The following is a 20,833-nucleotide window of genomic DNA, read 5'->3' as shown; positions in this document are numbered from 1 at the left end:
GTTAAAGCTTTAAAAAAAATGTGTTGAAGGTCATATAACATATCCCTCCACAATTAAAAATAATTCCTCTCCTGTACCATGAGAAACCTTTTCCTCTACATTATATATAAAATGATATGCATGTGTGGTTGTTTATTCATAGTTTTCTAATGTTTCTTCGCTGTTTCCTTGATTGTTTAATCTCCTTCTCCCTCCTTCCATTTCCCCACAAGTCCAATTTCTCTTTCAGCATCAGTTTGTAACCCAGTCACTTTCAACTCATTTCCTATGGTAAAAAACTAAATCTGCAGTGTGAAATAATTGGCAGCTTAGTTTTTACCAAAACAGAGAGCAGGTTAAGTGTGGCTGGAGATGCATAAAGTCCCGAGCTGCCTTTTGAGCAGCACTTTCAGAAGCAGCAGTAGTTTAAAAACTACAAACTTTTTCCTCCTCTAGCCCATCCCTACCACCTTCAGTTGCATATTTTCACCCCACTCTCGGGCCACTTCAATAATCTGTCTTCCCTCATTAACTCTGTTTAGTATAACGAGGTCCCAGGTGTATCTTGTGGGCAGAACACTGGTGTGGCATCAGCAATAAGTGACAATCTTTCCAAGTGCTCCGATGGATGTGGTATAAAAACCTACATAGAACGAGTAGGAAAGGCTCCAGAGGTTCAATCGGAAAAATGGCTCTGCACAGTTTCCATAGCCACACTTCAAAAAAGTCATAGCATAAGTCCAGTTTGACTCCCTGCTTTTGAGCTATCAGCATTTGATCTTACTTTTATCTTGTTCAATGTACTGGCTTGCCACGAGCAGCAGCTGATTTTCAAGGTCCTTCAGGTCCTTTAAAGCTACATCGTACATGATGTAAGCCCCTCGCTGGTCCTGTGTGTGAATGTATCCATCTTGAGTAGTGTAAAAGTCATCATGATTTTCCACCTCAGAAAACTCCATGAACTGTGCACTGTGGACCTGTGCAATGGTAAAACCCAAGCAACACTGATACAAACAAATCAGTTTTACAAGACATGCAATGATGCACACCAATATATCTAAGAGCAGGCCTGAGCCTGAAGAGGACTGCAAGATCACCAAACAGCAATAAAGCACAGCCATGAATAAAAATTATACAAGAAAAAATATCACATTTCTGTGCTTCTACCTTATGAAAGCTATTTTGTTATGGAATGATATGGGTTGTAAATGAGTTTCCATTATTAGCCGGATTTTGCCCTCATGCCTCAAAACCACACCAAAAAATGTAATATAGGCCTCAAAATTGGTAGATTAACTCAAGATAGGATTTTTTTCTACCAATAATGAATCAGACAAGGGCTTCCTTAATTATGACACTCAAGTAGGTGTTCACAATATTTTTTTTTAAATCTTCTACCTTTCTGCCACTTTGTAACAAAAAAGCACAAGAGAAGAAGAATAAAAATTTAGTTTGTCAGACTCCTTTTCAACTATTGTTTTCCTTATCTTTACCAATTCCGTAATATTGCTTGTCATGCATTTCTGTGTTATATAATATTTTGAAGGATTTGGGTAGAACCCCACTCATCCAAAAGATTTAGCCATCACCATTTAGGTTCTGAAGTGGTGTATTAACTGAGGTGTGTGTGCTGGATTGTACAACATTTATTTGCAGGTAGTGAACCAATGGGATAATTTAATATTTACCTATAGCTCTTATTCCTCTAAAATCAGCAGCATCTTTAAAGGAGTTGGTCCAGATTACCTACTCCGGCACTGTGCCACTATTCAATACTGTTCCGTAACATCCCTGGCACGAGCTTCATATTGCAATTAATAGGAGTGGTGTTGGCTTTCAAAGCAGTAGAAGCTAAGCCAGAAAAAAAAAAGGGCACTTTTCTTCTAGAATAAGAGTGTCCACATGGAGAGTATGGTCTGACAGTTAATTTCCCAGTGTAGACAAACACTTGGCATACAGCAGTGCCTTATTTTAAATTTATTTTTTAAATCCAGCAGGGACATGGTCTGTCTGGCTATTTTGGCCCCTGCTGGAGACATCAGTGCTCTGATACCTCTGCTTAAGAAAAACCTGCTCAGACCAGGCCACTAGTAAGATCTAGGCCTCCAGAGCCTTAGAAGGACCAGGTGGTGACATGAACCAAGAGGGAGCCAGCAGGCCAGTTAAGAAAGCTTGTCTGCTTCTTGAAGTGCTGGGTGACTCAGAGACAGGAGGAACCCCTCAGGGTAAACCCAGTACCCCAGGGCCTTGTTGGGTCCTGGTCTTAAAGTACTGCAGCCAAACACCTGCTTTTATATTTGTTTGGTTAAATGCACAGACCACCAGATTCTGAACTGGTAACTATTTATTGTAAACTGAGGCAGGAACCATCTGCAATGCCATGCCTTGACACATGGGGTGAAACAGCAGAGAGGGGAACCTCTTGCAAGAAGTTACCGTATTTACTTAATACCTTTTTACAAGATCCTTATTCTTCATTTATATGCAAAGTCTGTTTTTACTTCTGTGTCTAATCACCATCTTAATTTGCACTGTCCAATATTATAGTGTAACATCTTAACACTGTCAGCCCTCCTCCTCTCTTTGGTTTTACTAAGATCCTCCTCTTGACCCTAGGAAATCAGTGATGTCAAATAAGTTTACCTCTCACAATTGGATGCCTTCCAAAACTCCATTAGAAAGAGAGCTGGGCAAAGCAGAATACTTGCCCTAGGCAAGGCATTAATTTTAATTATGGAAACCTCACCACACCAAATAAATCAATGCATTGCCCAATGCTCTTTAATTAAATTAGCAGTAACAGAATGTTAACTGCAGAGATCTGTGCTGGACTAGAGAAACATTCATATTTTACCAGCCAGTAAATGCCCACAAAAACCTACGTTTAATTTAAATGTTGATCAGATCAGCTTGTTAACATTCTTTTATTCTTTCTGATAAAAGTCTGTGCTCTTTGTTCTTTACTTACATTTCTGAAGTGAGTATTAAGCGTCACTGCTCTCAGAAGTGATAGGATAGGGAATTTGCTAAAGTTTAAAAAAATCCTTTATAGCAGAATCAAGTTCAGCTTGATTTAGATAAGTAATGGAGCAAATATCTCAGTGAGAAGCATAATACAAGGCAGAGGTTTTAAGGAAATTCCTACATCAATTGAGGGAAGACCCTGAAATTTTGCTTTTTCACCCTACCCCCTCAATTTCCAGTTGGTCTTTGCTATTTGTTTTTCCATTAGAACTCAGTCTGGAAGTGGTCACCACAACATATTGCAAAATATGAGGACAACCCCACAAAACTGGAGAATCCCACCCCCTTCAAAAAACAAAAACAACAACAAAAAAACCCAGGGAGCATCCCTGCAATGTTTATAGTTTTGAGCCACATTTTAAAGAAGCCTCAACTGGGCCTTCAACTTGATGCCCACAATTGTTTGTGGGTGCAAATAAGGCTTTTAGAAATCCAGCTGTACATCTATGCCTCCAGATCAGGTAGTTGTGTGTCTAGGTGGTGTTATTGGTGCCCACCATTATTTGTGCCTGTATTTTTCTCCTGTAGTTGATCACAGGCACTAAGACCACAAAACCCACATAGGATTACAAAGTAAATTTTAACACCCTTTACATACTTCCGTTCTCAGTGCATCACTACACTTAACTCTGTCTACCTTCTTGATTACAGCACCCTCCAATGAGAAAATGCTGTTCCAAGCCAACTCCTGGGACTGAAGGAGGACGGATGCAGCCCAGAGGGATTTTTAGTTTCACTTAATATATTTCTTGACTGCCCTTGCATCCTGAAACTGAGTGTCATGCCTCTGATGCCTCCGGTCCCAACCAACCTGAGGTTGGAATGTGTAATGATAGCCTTAAATCTGGGTTTCCTGCACAGCAGTGTGGTGTACTAACTGTACACTGAATGCCCAGCTCATAGATTACAGTCTTATCAAAATGATATAGTCATAATACACATGAGTTTGTCCAGCTGGACTCACGGGAGGGGTGAGAACCATAACATTTGGCACCACCTGCTTGCAAGTTACAGCATAATCAGTTAATAAGGCAGAGCAGGCTTGAGGCTCTGTAGATTAGTCTGCCGGAAAGCAGTTGTATTATTGTTATAAACTTCCTAAGACACAGCCTTTGCAGTGTATTAATGAATCATATTAGAAACTGTTGTTAGGGAAACACTGGAGGATGTGCTACCAATTGCATTGCCAGTTGAACTGCTGTTGGCTTAGTAAATAATATTTATCTTGGCTTTAGTTGAAGTTCAAATGTATACATCAGTACCTTTGAATTATCTTGGGAAAGCAAATTGATTATTTCACTATCACTCATAATTACACCCTAACCCTAACCCCAACCCCCCACCCCCCCCCCCCCCACCACCACCACCACCACCACCACACACACAGAGTATTTAACAGTCACTTTCCAGATCACAGAGTGCTGGGAAAAATGTGGTCAGGGTTGTTCCTTACACCATCTTCCACATTTTGGGCAAGAAGGAGAGAGAAATAAAGAAACCTTATGCAAGTGAACTCATCATAACCCTGCTGTGAAGTAGTTCCTCCAACTGGTACTATGAATGAATGAACGAATGAATCTCAAGCAAAAAAGGAGCCAACGTTTCCAAAAAAGAGAGCAGATGCAGTATATACTCAGTTTGGGGGGAGGGATAGCTCAGTGGTTTGAGCATTGGCCTGCTAAACCCAGGATTGAGAGTTCAATCCTTGAGGGGGCCACTTAGGGATCTGCGGCAAAAATCTGGCTGGGGATTGGTCCTGCTTTGAGCAGGGGGTTGGACTAGATGACCTCCTGAGGTCCTTTCCAACCCTGATATTCTATGATTCTATGTCCAGGGAACACACAATGACATGCTATGCTACTGCACATGAATTTGGTTTGGCAGCATTACAGTAGTAAAGCCAGCAGCAAGTTTTGAAGCTTACCCTGAACAGGTTCCATAGCACAAACACATTGTTATAGATGAATAATATTATAATAGTGTTCTGTGTATTCCACATATTTTACAGAGAGGAAAAAATTTTTACATGTGAAAATGCTTAAAAATCTTATTGAAACTCTTGTGTGTATACCTTCACCTGTAAAGCCAAGTGCCATAGTTACTGCATTCCACCTACACAGACCTCAGAGGAAGATTAAAAAAACCCAAATCCTGTAATTAATACTTCTAGAGGTTTCAAAGTATTACTTAAAAAAGCTTTTTCCATACACTGTATTAAGATCTGGTATCTCAGGGTCCCCAGGCTAGAACCAAATGCTGTGTCCCCCATAGGAAAACCTTAACAACTGCATATACCTCCCAGTTTTAGGCCATGCCAGGTCACAAGATAACAGGTCTTAAAGTTGTCAGGTAAAGAATCAAAAGAGGAGGATAAATGCAATTAAGATAGGATAAATTGCTGAGCTATCACAACAAAGTTTGCAATGGAGAGAGAAAAAGACTAAAAAAAAAACCAAAAAAAACCACCCAAAAGAGGAACATATTACATATTCCTATTTCAATCTATGTTTTGGATGACCTTTTTATAGAGTTATTGAATAGATCACCTTGAAGTCAGCTGGTGTATAATGGACATAGTGGTGAGAACCAAGACTACCAGAAACACCAATGCCTCCTTTGACAGCATTTACCCAACAGGTATCTTCAGAACTGGGGACTAGATTACCAGCATGCAGGGTGAGACCTGAGGTGCTGATTGTTAAAGTTCGCTCAACAGATCTGAAGTAGTTCAGGATTCCCAGGCAGACCCGCTGAAACAAAGGAGATACATAAACATACATTACTATAGCTTAGGTAGGATTACACAGATGTTGTGCCCTTGAAAAGTTAACTCTGACCCAGGCTTTTGTTTTTACCTGGAGCTCTCTGATTCTCAGGTGACGCAAGTAAAGGACGGACAAGTAGGCTCCTTTCCTCATAATCAGGTCCTTATTGTTGGCCTCTGTGCCCTCATCTAATCCCAGCAGCTGCAAGGTGGTTACGTAACTATACCTTTTTCCAGACAGAAGAAAATTAAGTCATTGTTCCTCAAATTGATTTCTAAAACCCATCTAAATTAAAGAGCCCTTTCATGTCCTGTCTAGAAATGAACTACTGCCTATTGAATTAACTCCATGGAAATCTGCAGCATAGAACAACAAAATACAGAAGAGAGGACTATGTTTCTGGCAGAGTCACACTTTGAAAATGGGGCAAGTGTAAGCATTTATTTTTCTTTACTAAGAAGAATATAGTTTTACCCTCTTTCTTTCTTCTTCCTGGAAGATCCTGGATTCTTGCTGAGACTGATAGTTTCCATACCCTTCTCATTCATAGCCACACCAGGATTATTATCCTCTGTGTTTTTATCCTGTTTTTAAAAAAAAAAAAAAAAAAAAAAAAGAAGTTCAAAAATGGGTTTTGAGAAGATGCTGACCATTCTTGCTGTCAGCATTATACAAAGGCCTTATCATAAAAAACAGAGGTCCAGGGGTGGACTGCAGAGAGCTTATTGCCGGACTGGAGACTAGCATGAGCTACAGCAAGGGAAAAAATCAGTATTGACACATACGAAGATTGGAAGCAAGTAAATCCCTCAATTAAAAAGTTGACTGGAAACAATTCTAACGGATTTTTAGTAGATTTCAATTATTTGTATCTGAATTTCAAAAGGCCTAAAACCACAGATTTCCCATTCAAATCAAGAAGGGAGCCAACATTAGAATAAACCTTAATTTATACTTAATGAGGAATGTCCAGTAATTCTCTCTCATCTGGACCTCCTCCGAGCCTATATGCAGACATATAAATGAAGGATCAAACCCAGACTCCTAAGGACACTATCATAATAGTAATTGGAACTGTATAAGTGTCTCCCCCTCCCCCCGATTCAGGGCTGTAGATAATATCTTTGAAATACTTTGTAGTGATGTCTGTTTTTCTAGGCTCCTTCCAACCCCACAATAAACTAAAAAGTAAAGATTAGTCAGGAAAATAGCTAGTACTGCCCATCCATCACCACCTCCATCAAGGCCTGATTCCAATCTTGCTTTCTCTAGTGTAATTCAGGAGTTACTCCCCTGAAGTCAAGGTAGTTACACTGGTGTTAAAACTGGCATTTATTTCTTAAACTACCCACCCACGCACCCAGTGCTAGTTGGCATCAGAAATCTGTATTCTTTAGAAGGCAACAGGACAGTGAAGGGATGATGATTCTGTTCTTTCCTTGTTGTTAGGATTCAGGTTTGCAGTCAATCTGACTGCTTCACTGCACTCACTGAAGTCAGTGGGAGTCTTGTATGCAGCTTGGACCTTGAGTTTCATTACAGCACATTCTCTGCCTTCAATATTGCATTAAAAGGAAAGGCATCTGATGAGAGATTTTATTGGTCTTCTCTGATTTTTCAAGCAAAGGAAAAATCGATGCCAAAGCAGACTGTTGAGCTCAGCCCTTGCAGAGTTGGTATGCAGACAAGAGAATTGCCACTGTTGTATTTTTCTTCCAAGGCAGCGTGACAAATAGCTTGGTGACCTAAACCCTTGTCTGGAGCAGTTTCATGAAGACACTGGTAAAGGATGTAACCACAGAATGGTTCTCTTGGACTGAGGTGGCTGTTTAGGCTCTTACCAATGAAAGCACTTGACACTCATTGTTACCACTGAGGTCTTGGTCTCTCAGGACTGTATTCCAGTTGTGTGGATACAATCTTTCCAAGTCATTCATTACCATTCAACATCTGACAACAACATTTAATAAGCTTGACAATGGTTGATTTCACAGGATGTGCCAACCAGTCCTCTTCCAATCAGAGAGACAGTCACATGAAATGATAAGAGTATAAAGGCATCTATTGAGAGGATCCCCTTGCCTCTAAGAGGGGGTTCAAACAATCTCACCAGAAAAAGAAAATTGGGCATTTAGCTTGTCACTTTAAAGAAATTCATACAGTTTTGGTGCTGTTCCCCTTTTTGACACTTGATGTGGTTTTACCGCATAAGAATAGGGCAGTTTGAGAAAAGTGACTCCCCTTTACAGCCATCATTTTCCAAAATCATTCAATGCCGTATGAACAATCACCAACAGAAAAGGAAACAATACTAGACTTGATATTAAGTCAAGTGGAGCATCTGATTGCAGATGTAGGCAGTTCAGAGATTAAAACATAAAAATCACATCATATACCAAGAGTTGTTATTGTGGAAGCTGTTAACTGCCTTCTGACACAAAAGGAGGAATGAGCAATAAGTCTTGGTTAGCCTAATATTTTTAAAATTCAGGGATTAGTCACAGGAATTGAGGATGGGGAGGAAGCAAAAAAAAAAAAACCCCACATATGGCAGTTGCTTCAGGGGAATTTGCAGTAAGACAACTGGGTCCCATTACTAATTCTAAGATAATTTGTTCATGTCTTTACCTCTAAAACTTTGAAGATGAATCACATCATCCCCTTTAGAGCTGTTTCCCAACTACTGAACCTTCTTAAAATCAAGCCCACAAATTCAACTTCCCCTCTCAATTGCCAAATTTGCCCTCATACTCACCCAATTAAAAAGCAAGCCAATCTAATGTCAGACTCAGGTGTGAACTTTCATAGAGCCTCCAGAAACCAAGAATCAACCTGTTTGATCCCTCCTCCTCATTTCCTGCTGATGTACACTCCTGTAACCACCATGACCTGGCCCTTTTCCCTGCTGTTAAACCCACCCCACAACCCTATGAGAAACAACATCCTAGGAGGGAGACCGAGTTTTGGAAGATAGGGAACTTCATGGTCTCCCTACAGAAGCTTTCAATGCAGAGGCTCTTCATCATCACTGATTAAAATGAAGGTTTTCTAATAAAGAATTACTAGTTCCTACTCATAGTTACACAAGTTTCACCTGATTTTCCCCTTCAAAATACCTGCTGGAGCTCTGAGTTGCTATATATTCTCTCCCAGATTTGATCATAATTATGCTGTCTTGAGCTGTGAGAAGTCACAAAACTTGATCGCACTGGACTTGGCTCTAGCACTTCTGTCGCATGCTCCTGGAGAACTTCAATCACTTGCTCCATGTCGGAAACCTTATTGCAATAACATCAAATATCCAAGAGTTAAGATTCACAAGGCAAATCTAAAAGCAAGGCCATCCTTTTTTGAGGAGTTGGGATGAGTTCTAGGGAATTTAGCAAGACAGCATAACATCTCCATCCAATCCATTATATACCTGCAAACTTTTTAAAAAGACTAGATTTCACTCTGATGGATCCTTTTAAGGAATGGAAAGATGTGATATAGAAGAAAAGAGATATATGATGCACTGACTGTAGCTGCTCCATATTTAGGACTGAAATTGGCATCTCATTGTAGGCCCAATTTTCAAACCCGTCTCCTCACATCAAACATTCCCAAAAGAAACAAATCTGCCTGAAATTATACATGCCAAATCATGCCATATTACTAAGGCACTGCAACAGTGCCTTAATAATAATAATAATATGATACTACAGTAAAGTCTCTCAAGACGCTTCTGAAACAAGTGTCATGAAAGATTAATGCACACGTACTGGATGAGTTTCAAGGTTCACATAATATTTCTTTTCCAGTTCCAAGATTAAACTAGAAGCTGAACTGCTAAATTCTGTGAGAGATGCTATTCTCCTGGTATTTCAGGCCCTAGCAGGATAATAAGTGCCAACAATTTCACTAAAGAGCCTGCTCTTGTGCAATTTCTAGATAAATTCTTCAGACTTAATTCAGATCTAGTTTACAACAGTATATAATAGAAGTAATGCCATTGACATATCAACTGTAAAACTGCTGTATGCAAGATCAGAATCAGGCCCAAGAGGTGTAAATACCTGGAGTTTAACCTGAACTATGCTCTGGAAATTTTGAATGCTTAGTCAATTAAGCAACCTGCATTCTGAATCTTTTGAAATTTGCCTATCCTTAATATTCACTGAAAAGAGAAGAAAAAAAATCTGCATCAATTCAGTACTGGATCTTCATTTTATGTACCATATGTCTGAACTCTACAGTCTGAAATGTAAGCCTGAGACAAGCTTTTTGCACAGGCAAGCTCTTTCTCCAGGCATTTAAAGTTCCCTGAGAGTACTCAGTAAATAAATAGAATATATTTAAAATAAATAGTCTATTTACTTACCTCTAAAAACTTTGATTGAAGATGCAATAGTTCATCTACTTTTTTCCATTGTTTCAGTTTTGCCAAAAGCTTTTGCTGCCAGGGATCTTGTTTGGGCTTAATCTGGTTGATAGAAAAGCCAGGGCAAAATTTATAGATAGGACTTAAATGTGAATAGAAGGCAATATACACAATACAGTATATGCATTACATTCATTTTAATTCACTTTTTTGCCTGGAGTGAAATGAGAAATAGACCCAGTATATATGACAGTAGTTAGACATGGTTTTGGAATTTTCAAAAATAAAAATAAAAATGGGTCATCACTGGGTCATTTTAAAAGTAAAAGGCTGGAAAGTGTCTTGCTACATTCTGAATTGCAGTTACAATAGTTTACCAACAGAACAAAAAGGGAAAAATAAATCACTTATTTCTACCTTTATAAAAGGAATCCAGTTGGCTCTCTTTTTCAAAGCCATGCTAGATCCTAAAATACCCCCGTTTTCTGCCCCAGGCACCCCTGCATCATACACTGGAAAGGCTCTCATTGTCTGCTGTTTGCTGAAGACACTTCGAAATTTCCGGATGACCTGAAAGGCATATGGAGAAGGTTCTCAACAGGTTTCACAAAACAGGACAGGTTTCCAATATTAACCACTGAACAACCAACTACAGTATGTCCTAATCTCTTCCAGTTGGTCATATGAACTCACTGATAGGATCAAAATGTTTCATGCTTTCTTCACACATCTTTACAGAAGAGGTGATGAAACTGCCCTGCTCTTACTTTGGGTACCTCGAAGAGGAAGAGTGATATTTTCAAAAGCACTCAGCATTGGCCTAATTCTCCTTCTGTTGAAGTCAATGGGAGTTTTACTGTTGGCTTCAATGAGAGGAGTTAGCCCCGTGCTGAGTACTTTTGAAAATCCTATCCAAAAGGAACAGGTACCTGCCTATTGACACACAGTACAGGTATTCTACATTATGGCCCAATCCTGCAATCATTTCTGCACATGCTTAGTCTCAATGAGGTTCAAAGGAACTACTCATGCTAAATTTTAAGCATGTACCTAAGTGGATATTTTATTAGGGGCAATATACACTTTAGACAGAATTGATATTATGTACCTGCTCTACATCCTGGACATGTAAAGAAGTAAAATAGAGAAAACTGTTCGCAAACTTGGTAATTTTTAACCTGCATGGATTTGGTAAAGTAACTATTAATGACCTGTAAAAGCCAGATTCCTAGTGGTGGTAACTAATGTCTGTAATACATGCTAAAACTAAATGGGGAAAAATTGAGAAATGAGCTTGTGTGAAAGGGCAGGAGGGTGACTGGCTAGAATAAAGCTGTGGAATCCTTCATTTTACTAAGAACAGTAATATTAAAAACAGCAATACTAGGATTTTTTGGCTATTACTATAATATGTTTATAAGGGAAGCTATACAGGCCTTTTACTGCTCTCTATATACATGTACTTCCTACCAAGAACACAGAATTCACAACACTACTCCTGTAATGCAATACAACCTACAATATTTGTGTTCTCCTGCCAAACCTCATGAGCATTTTGTAATTCTTTAGTTACCAGGGGAAAAAGCTCCATCTCAGTAGCAGAGTTCTTGAGATTCTCCGTATCATAGCAGACACCAAAGTGAGAAAGCAGAAGTCGGAGCTGAGGTTTCAATTCTTCAGTCTCTGTTGTGTGTTGGGGCAGCGTGAATACAGCATCCTTGCTGTGTGGTCCTACAAAAGGCCAGAATTAAACTATTAGCAATAGCTGAGGAGCAGTGGATTCTAGAACAGGGGTCGGCAACCTTTCAGAAGTGCTGTGCCAAGTCTTCATTTATTCACTCCGATTTAAGGTTTTGCGTGCCAGTCATACATTTTAACATTTTTAGAAGGTCTCTTTCTATAAGTCTATAATATATAACTAAACTATTGTTGTATGTAAAGTAAATAATGTTTTTAAAAAGGTGTTTAAAAAGGGTTTAAGAAGCTTCATTTAAAATTAAATTAAAATGCAGAGCCTCCCGGACTGGTGGCCAGGACCCAGACAGTGTGAGTGCCACTGAAAATCAGCTCGCATGCCGCCTTCGGCACTTGTGCCATAGGTTGCCTACCCCTGTTCTAGAACATGCTGCATTTCTTTATTGGGGACTATATAGTACTACTGTTTTCCCACTTCTTTTGTATGTACAGATTAAATTAATTAAGATCTGGTGTTTAGTTTGATAGGGAACAGCCACTGGATTCTAAATGGATATTTTTATTAAAACCTCCACCATCACCAAAGACAAAATACTAATCGCTATTCTCGATGCACAGACCTGCAATATAATGTGCTGTTGCTGCTGCAGCAGTAGCCATCTGCCAGCACTGAAACAAACTTTACTGCTTGAATTTTAACAACATCATTGTCGAAAGCCATGGAACCAAGAGCCTTCCAAATCAAGTCTTCACAGTCTACAAGCAACTAAAGTATGTTTCTATTATAGCATGAGTATTGCCACTGTAAATAATACTGTTGTGATAGTGCTATGAGTTTTTCTTCAATAACATGCTTCCAGAAACAAGATTCCCTCTTCTCATGTCTATTAAGGATGGGTGAACCAGCTTGAAATAACTCCCCTTCCTCCCAAATAAATCACCCATTTTTAGAATATTTTGGGGGAAGTTGTGAAATGGTTAATTATTTTTCTCCCTTATTCCCTTTTCCAGCTGTGTCTGAAACCAGACTTGCCAAAGTCTTTTCAGCCAACCTAATTATCTGTGTTGCCTGCAAATTGTGTTACCTTACTTTTCTCCCCATTTTTCAGATGTATAGTAAATATATTAACACTGGCCCTAGCATGGAACTTCAGGCTGCCAAAATTTTGCTATGCTGAAAATTAATTAAGGACCATTAATTCTTATTTTGTTTGTCTGTAAGTCAGTTTCTAACCCTGGACAATTATTCAGATCTCATCACCAGCTATTTAGTTTCTTTAACAGCAGAAAGCCCAAATAAATATCAACTCCTTTCTCCAGTATTTTGCCGACATACTCATTTAATTCTAATTGATATGTTACAATTTGCTAAAGTTCAATCAGACTCATGGGTTTTCAGTGGAACTATATATAACCAAATACATTATCTCATTGCTTTGGCAGTAATGGGCCATCTGTGTTCCCATTCTACACTTCACTTTGTCTTTGCTTTTAATGTTTTAATCATTTGTTGTTTAATCTATGCAGCTCAGATCTAGATAACAGATGGCTGAAGTCTGCAATGTTAATATCGTACAAACATTAGATAACGAGTTATTGCAGTAAACACAAAAATAAGATAAGTCACCTTTGAGTAGCTTTTTGTTACTATAAGGCCCCATTCCCCTGCAAAGTGAATACCACATGTACTCTAAAACATGCTGCATGGTATAAAATGATAATATTGTGGGGGAGGCGGGCAGGCAGGGATATTTCCCAGGATAGCCCACAGTGATAAAATTAACAATACTCTAAAAATATTATCAAAACCACTGGGTGATCCTCTGCCAACTCATTCTCTACTACAAACTCAAGCAATATGCTCTTCCCCTTCTTGCAGAAATGAGGACTTATTTGTACAAAGTCACAGAAGTGGATATGCCACTGTTGTGCCAGATTCACCAGAATTTTCAGGAAATACAGCCACTAGAATCATAGTAGCATCAATATCCCAGCAGATTTCAATGCATTTCCATTCACTGTTGGCATCCTAGCACTGTGCTGCTAATGACATTCCAAAATCAGTAGTGTGTGTGAGATCCCACTCTGACAGTGGTCACAGAGCAAGTGTTGAGATACATGGTAACTTATGAGGCTCTTATGATCTATGTGTACATGGAAACATGAGGCATGCAGTGGCTGGTCCTCCAACTTCTTCCCCCTTCTATCAAGCCATCAGCTCCTTTCAGAATAGTGGCTGAAGCATGAAGGGGCGTACGAATGTTTAGCATATCTGGCACGTGAATATCTTGCAAATGCCTGTTCTCACTTTCTGGTGACATTGTAATTAAGAAGCAGGCAGCATTATCGCCTGTAAATGTAAACAAACTTGTTTGTCTTAGTGATTGGCTGAACTAGAAGTAGGACTGAGTGGACTTGTAGGCTCTGAAGTTTAACACTGTTTTGGTTTTGAGTGCAGTTACGTAACAAAAAAATAAATCTACATTTGTAAGTTGCACTTTCACGGCAAAGAGAATGCACTACATTGTATGAGGTGAATTGAAAAATACTATTTTATCATTTTTACAGTGGAAATATTTATAATAAAAAATAATATACACTTTGATTTCAATTACAACACAGAATATATATGAAAATGTAGAAAAACATCCAAAATATTTAATAAATTTCAATTGGTATTCTATTGTTTAATTGTGCAATTAAAATGGTGATTAATCGCGATTAATTTTTTTGAGTTAACAGCGATTAATCGAGAGCCCTAGTTTTAAACTATAAATCTCTCCATAAAGGGGTCACTTATTGAAACATGTTTTTAAGCAATGTTTATGTAAAAGAAAGGAATAACATTTCAATGCTTGGTGTAATCAGAACAATATCCCAGACTCCCCATCAAATTTAGTCCTGCAGTATTTTTCTAATATGCTGTTATTATGACTCAATACATATACAAGACCTTCAGATACTCAGGATTTGCAACAAAAACACAAACTTCCCCTACAACCAGAGGGTTGCAGAATGAAGTGAGCCACCCCTGCAGACTTTCAATTCTGTGCTCTAGATCTCTGAAGCCTTCTCAATTCTACAGGATGCTGGCTGGCTTCCAGGGCCAGCTCTGGGCACCAGCAAACCAAGCACATGCTTGGGGCAGCACATTTTCAGGGGCGGCATTCCGGACATTTTTTTTTTTTGCTTTGGGCGGCAAAAGACTAGAGCCAGCCCTGGCAGCAGCAGCGCATCACGCCCTGGGGCTGCTGCGGTTCGCACCGCGGGGGAGCAGCGCCTGCACCTTGTGGCTGGGCCGGGCAGGCTCCGAGAGGGGACACTCAGGCTGGGGGCCGCCTGCAGATGCTGCAGGGCGGCCGTCCCCCAGCACCACAGCCAGGGCTTAGCGAAGTGGCCTGAGCTGTCCAGGGACTGTGGCAGGGCAGCCAGAAGCAGCAGCAGGGCCATAGAGGGCAGGGTGCTGGCGTGCGGGGCCTGCATCCCACTCTCTGGAGCTACCCTGCCCTAGCTCTTCAGCCCCCTGCCAGGGCGATCCCTCGGCTCTGCCCTCCCTGGTCCCGGCCAGTCCTCGAGGAGGGAGCCCTTGCTGGAGGGACCCTGGGCTGAGGTGTGGCCTGGGAGCCCTGCTGCTTATCCTGGCCCTGCCAGCGCCGGACCAGCTGGAGGTGAGGGGGGAGTGGGCGGAGTCAGCACTGGTGAGGAGGAGCCCAGCGCTGGGGTAGCAGGGGCTGCGGGGGGTGGGAGGGGAGAGCCCAGTGCTGGGGCGATGGGGGCGGGGAAGAGAGAGATCCCAGGGCTGGGGTGGCAGGGTGTGCGGGTGGGGGAGGGCACTGGTGGGGAGGGGTGAAAGCCCAGGGCTGGAGTGGGGGCAGCCAAAAATTGTTTTGCTTGGGGCAGCAAAAGACCTAAAGCCGGCCCTGCTGGCTTCACAAGCTGCATTCCAGATTCCTCAAAATGTGCAAACAAGAACAACATTTAATATTTTCCAAACCAAGACTGACGACCTGTCTCAAGAGTACACATCAACAGATGACTTCCACACTAGAGGGCCTTTTATTGTGGTTTTAAAGGAAATGTAATAATTTCTCACCCTCTCTTCCTGAAATGCTGGGGCAAAGAGAGAAGTGAATATTAGAGGACAAGGATTCAGACATAGTGGCACTTCTGAATTTCTCCCTATTATCCTGGGCCACCTCAGGGTGTTTCTCAATAACCACCTCCATTCTGTGAGAGAGAGGCAAATACTGGAGTACCTGAAAATATAAATGCATGTGTCGTTATTTCACTTCTCTTAAAAAGTACTAAAATCACTCAGTCTGAGACTTAATGGGAGGAAAAAAAACACAGAAGAGAAAAAAAGTTAACCATGATTGTCTGTCATTTGTACTATGAAAGATACAATTAAACAACTAAAAACTACTTTCAGTGCTTACACAATAAAATCACTAGGTAAACTAAGTGCAATGCAGAACAACAACTCAGATTTGCCTTTTAAATTTTCTGTGTTCTTAGGTGAGTCCTTACGGAGACTGGCATTGCTACAGGGGCAGGGTTAAGGTTGTATGGATGTGTGAGCAAATGCAGCTCCCAATCTAGTGTACACACAGACAAAGTCCATACTCATCTCTCCTTGGGGCCTGGCTTTATTAACCAACCATCACCAAAAGGATATGCCTACACTTATAACGCTACATCGGTATCAATGCAGCTGTGCTGCTGTAGCACTTCAGTGCAGACACTACCTACTTCAATGCGGGGGGGTTCTCCCTTCTGAGTAATTAATACGCCTCCCTGAGAGGCAATAGCTAAGTGGATAGAAGAATTCTTCTGCCAAGCTAGCGCTAGAGTCTGTACTGGGGGTTAGGTTGGTATATCCATGTCTCTCAGGGCTGTGGATTTTTCACAACCCTGAGAGCCGTAGCTATACTAATGTAAAATCCTACTGTAGACCAAGCCTCTGATTACAAAGAAAGCCTGAGAGAAGATTTCAGGTGTTCTCCTTCTAGACTGCTCTGCCCATACCCTTTATCTTCTTCAACCCAAGCAGCCTATTTACATTATACCCAGGGGACTCATTATCCTACTTACCTCAAAGAGCCAAAAGAATTTATCTATCTTTTTTCTAGCAGAATTATCCATGGTGTTAGCAGGCCTTTAGTTTGCCAGCACGTTACAGGGCACTTTGCTTGTGCAATTCAATACTTTCAAATCTCTGAATTTCTTTTAAAATTTAACCTTAACTCTGAATTTCCTCAAAAAGAACAGGAGTACTTGTGGCACCTTAGAGACTAACAAACACGGCTGCTACTCTGAAATCTGAATTTCCTGAGTTTCTCTTCCCCCTCCCGCCCATCAGAGATTTTTACACTAGCTACAGCATTCTTGCAAGGATTTGTTCCCCTAAAACAAAAATCCCACAGAGTTCTGCAATGTAGTCTCAATCCTTTGCTCCAGCAGAATCATGTTTTTCCTGGGAAATATTATTACATTTATTAAATGCTAATATTTTGCAGTGCAGAGGTTGGCAATTATGTTGCACCATCCACAATGCTCTCTTACCCTAAGGTAGCTGTGAATGGCCTTGAGAGAGTGTAGGTGACACACTAACCACTGCATGTAAATAACCAGGTCTTCCTGTGTCACTATATTTACAGAATTCTTCATGCCTGTTAGGAAGTTCTGTCGTGCAGCCGACAGTCTCGCAGCCCTCTGAACAGCATCGTTGTACTCCTGCATAATGTGACCAATTTGTTTCTATGCAGAGAGAGAAAAGACCATTATTTTCCTGTGTTGTTTCTTTACCCAATCTATTAATTAACTAGAAGAACTTTGCATTTCCACCATGTGAAAAATCCTACTTTGGGATGAATTTTGAGGCTCTTGCTTCCCAGACTAAATGATATTTGCAGTCCAGGAGGAAAGGTCATCTCCAGTCTCAAACAGAGAATTTCTTACCAGCAGCTCTGACAGTAAAGGAAGCTGCAATTAATATACTCACCTGTCTAAAATCTGAATGTATAAAAACTCAGAATCATCCACAATCTTTTTTCCAATTAAATACGCTTCATTCTCCACATGGCAATGATTACTTGGATAAAAAGTGAGTGGCATTTGTGACATCAGATCACCAGTTTACATCATGCTTTTAGAATTAAATAACAAAACCTTTTCAAAAACAAATTTTTCAGGAAATGTAATGCTAGTGAATGTTCTAGATTGACATCCCTATTTTCTGATGCTCTCAGTGGAAACTAGAGCTCATCAGAAAGCGGAAAGTATTTTTTTCCTCATTTTTCATTAAGCAACAACATCCCAAGTTTTGCAAAACCACTAATTAAAAACTAAGTTAAACATTGTTCCTTATTACAGTTTCCCCCATACACACTAGCCTAAAATACTCTCCAAAGCTGTTACAACACCAACCCCCACAACGGTTGCAGAGAATCACACTAGCACACAGTTCTTCTTGTGCTACAGTTGGGCCCTTAGCCAATCACAGAGGTTCAACACACGTCAGAGCAGCGGTCTTGGGGACGGTTTTGTTCAATATCTTCATTAATAATCTGGATGATGGGATGAATTACACCCTCTGCAAGTTCACAGATGACACTAAGCAGGGGGGAGAGGTAGATACGATGGAGGGTAGGGATAGGGTCCAGAGTGACCTAGACAAATTGGAGGATTGGGACAAAAGAAATCTGATGAGGTTCAACAAGGACAAGTGCAGAGTCCTGCACTTCGGAAGGAAGAACCCCGTGCACTACTACAGACTGGGGACCAACTGGCTAAGCAGCAGTTCTGCAGAAAAGGACCTTGGGATTACAGTGGATGAGAAGCCGGATATGAGTCAACAGTGTGCCCTTGTTGCCAAGAAGGCCAACAGCATATTGGGCTGTATTAGTAGGAGCATTGCCAGCAGATCGAGAGAAGTGATTATTCCCCTCTATTCAGCACCGGTGAGGCCACACCTGGAGTATTATGTCCAGTTTTGGTCCCCCTACTACAGAAAGGATGTGGACAAATTGGAGAGAGTCCAGTAGAGGGCAACAAAAATGCTTATAAGGAAAGGCTGAAAGAACTGGGGTTATTTAGTCTGCAGAAGAGAAGAGTGAGGGCAGATTTGATAGCAGCCTTCAACTACCTGAAGGGGGGTTCCAAAGAGGATGGAGCTAGGCTGTTCTTAGTGGTGGCAGATGACAGAACAAGGAGTAATGGTCTCAAGTTGCAGTGGGGGAGGTCTAGGTTGGACATTAAGAAATGCTATTTCACTAGGAGGGGGGTGAAGCACTGAAATGGGTTACTTGGGGAGGTGGTGGAATCTCCATCCTTAGAGGATTTTAAGGCCCAGCTTGACAAAGCCCTGGCTGGGATGATTTATTTGGGGTTGGTCCTGCTTTGAGCCGGGGGTTGGACTAGATGACCTCCTGAGGTCTCTTCCAACCCTAATACTCTATGATTCCAAGTTTCTTCATGTGTGCTGCCAGTGTGCCTCTACTCTGGTTCATGGTAGAGGTGGAGGGTCGGTTCAGTTTCCATGTCCATTTAGTCGTTGGCCCCTTTTAGGAGGCTGCCAGTAAGTGCCAATTGTGGTAATGGCATATGATCTGGACAACAGTCCACTAGAAAATGCACTGAAACCACCCACTTGTGGCACAGAGATTACCAAGTAGATTGAGTGCTGGTGACTGCCGCCACAGCCTATTACCTCTTCTCTGAGTTTCCTGTCTTTAAAAGGTTGCTCAAATATTAAGTAGAAGATTTTGGTTTTTTTTTTTAAACTTGATAAACCTGCCCTGCTGGAAGGTAGAAACAGCTTTATCATCTCTGACACTGCACTTCCACACTGCTAGCATAACAAAACGCTGGAAAATAACCATAATTTGTCTGTGTCTACATCCAACAGGGTTCTTGCAGTGCCCACTTTATCTTTGCTGATATTTTCATTACATATTTTGATTTAGAGTTGGTAACCAATACAGACATTTACAATACAGCTGAACAACATACTTACCAGAAAATACAAACAAATTTACTATGCTCATAATAAGAATAGGTTGGCAAGAGGAGCATTTAAACTATTGTACCCTAACATTTATTATTTAATAATATCACATTTCAGCTTCTACCACTAATACAACTCACAATTTATTTTCAGTGAGAAGTGTTTCTCCTGGAAACTTAAGGAACCTGTGCTGAACAAAACAAGTGCTACATTCTTTGAAATACAATAAATGAGGACATGGAAAGCTGGAATGGGCAAGAGCCTTCCACTTTCCTGGAGTGGACTCGACTCTTCTTGAATTGCTTTTGCTTCATTTTTAAAATGATAGTCTGGCAGGGAGATTCAGAAGGGGCCTATATTCTAAAGCCTGTGGTTTTCAGTCACAAAAACAGATTTTACTGAATAAACCCATGTAATTCCACAGCTGCCAAGCTATGTGGTTTTAATGAATTACTAGCTTGCTGGGCTAAATGTGCGATTACAGTGTTAAGACCGTTACAGTGACAGGGGCTCTTTAGGAGAATGTAGAGTTGGACTCATAGCACTAAAAACAAAAACAAAAAACAAAAAAAAACCCTCTGAATTACAAGTGGAGGGAAGAAAACAAAAGTAGTACCAGCAAAATGATTTTAAAAAGTTTTCTAAACTATATTCTGCTAACATACGGCATAAGAAGAATACTTTGGGGAGGGGGGGTGATATAAAAAGGTCTTTCTGATGCTCTCTTGAGATGACCTAGATAATATATAGTAATGATAACATTTGGTATCTAGTGGTTACCTTTGAAAATAAACCACAAATGTGTACTAAAAGGGCACACGTTTATTCCCCCAATCATTTGTATTCAATATTCCTTTCCCTCCACTCACGGTACATTCTTTGGGCAGGTAGTGTGTGCTCCTCCGTTGTTGCAAACTGCATAGCACATTTTAGGTGCTACCATATGAACACCTTTCATTTGAAGATCTCAGTGCTTTACAGATGAGCCTTATCCTTTATGGCTTT

General features: G+C 40.6%; 1 protein-coding gene across 1 annotated transcript in view; it reads right to left on the bottom strand.

Moving 5' to 3' along the window:
* The window catches only part of LOC123366263, a 130,237-nt gene that overhangs the window by 102,295 nt on the left and 7,109 nt on the right, over window positions 1-20,833 (bottom strand). The window contains exons 8-17 of the mRNA XM_045009538.1: window positions 17,386-17,580; window positions 15,917-16,079; window positions 11,702-11,859; window positions 10,546-10,698; window positions 10,129-10,230; window positions 8,885-9,046; window positions 6,243-6,352; window positions 5,859-5,994; window positions 5,550-5,753; window positions 764-956 (exon numbers count right to left, since the gene is read on the bottom strand). Of these exons, the coding sequence (XP_044865473.1) occupies window positions 764-956; window positions 5,550-5,753; window positions 5,859-5,994; window positions 6,243-6,352; window positions 8,885-9,046; window positions 10,129-10,230; window positions 10,546-10,698; window positions 11,702-11,859; window positions 15,917-16,079; window positions 17,386-17,580 (1,576 nt within the window). The remainder of the gene's footprint in view (window positions 1-763; window positions 957-5,549; window positions 5,754-5,858; window positions 5,995-6,242; window positions 6,353-8,884; window positions 9,047-10,128; window positions 10,231-10,545; window positions 10,699-11,701; window positions 11,860-15,916; window positions 16,080-17,385; window positions 17,581-20,833) is intronic.

The sequence above is a fragment of the Mauremys mutica genome, chromosome 3 (genome assembly GCF_020497125.1).
Source record: "Mauremys mutica isolate MM-2020 ecotype Southern chromosome 3, ASM2049712v1, whole genome shotgun sequence".
Lineage (NCBI taxonomy): Eukaryota > Metazoa > Chordata > Testudines > Geoemydidae > Mauremys > Mauremys mutica.
The sequence above is the reverse complement of the archived record's forward strand: the minus strand, read 5'-3'. Positions and strand labels throughout refer to the sequence as shown.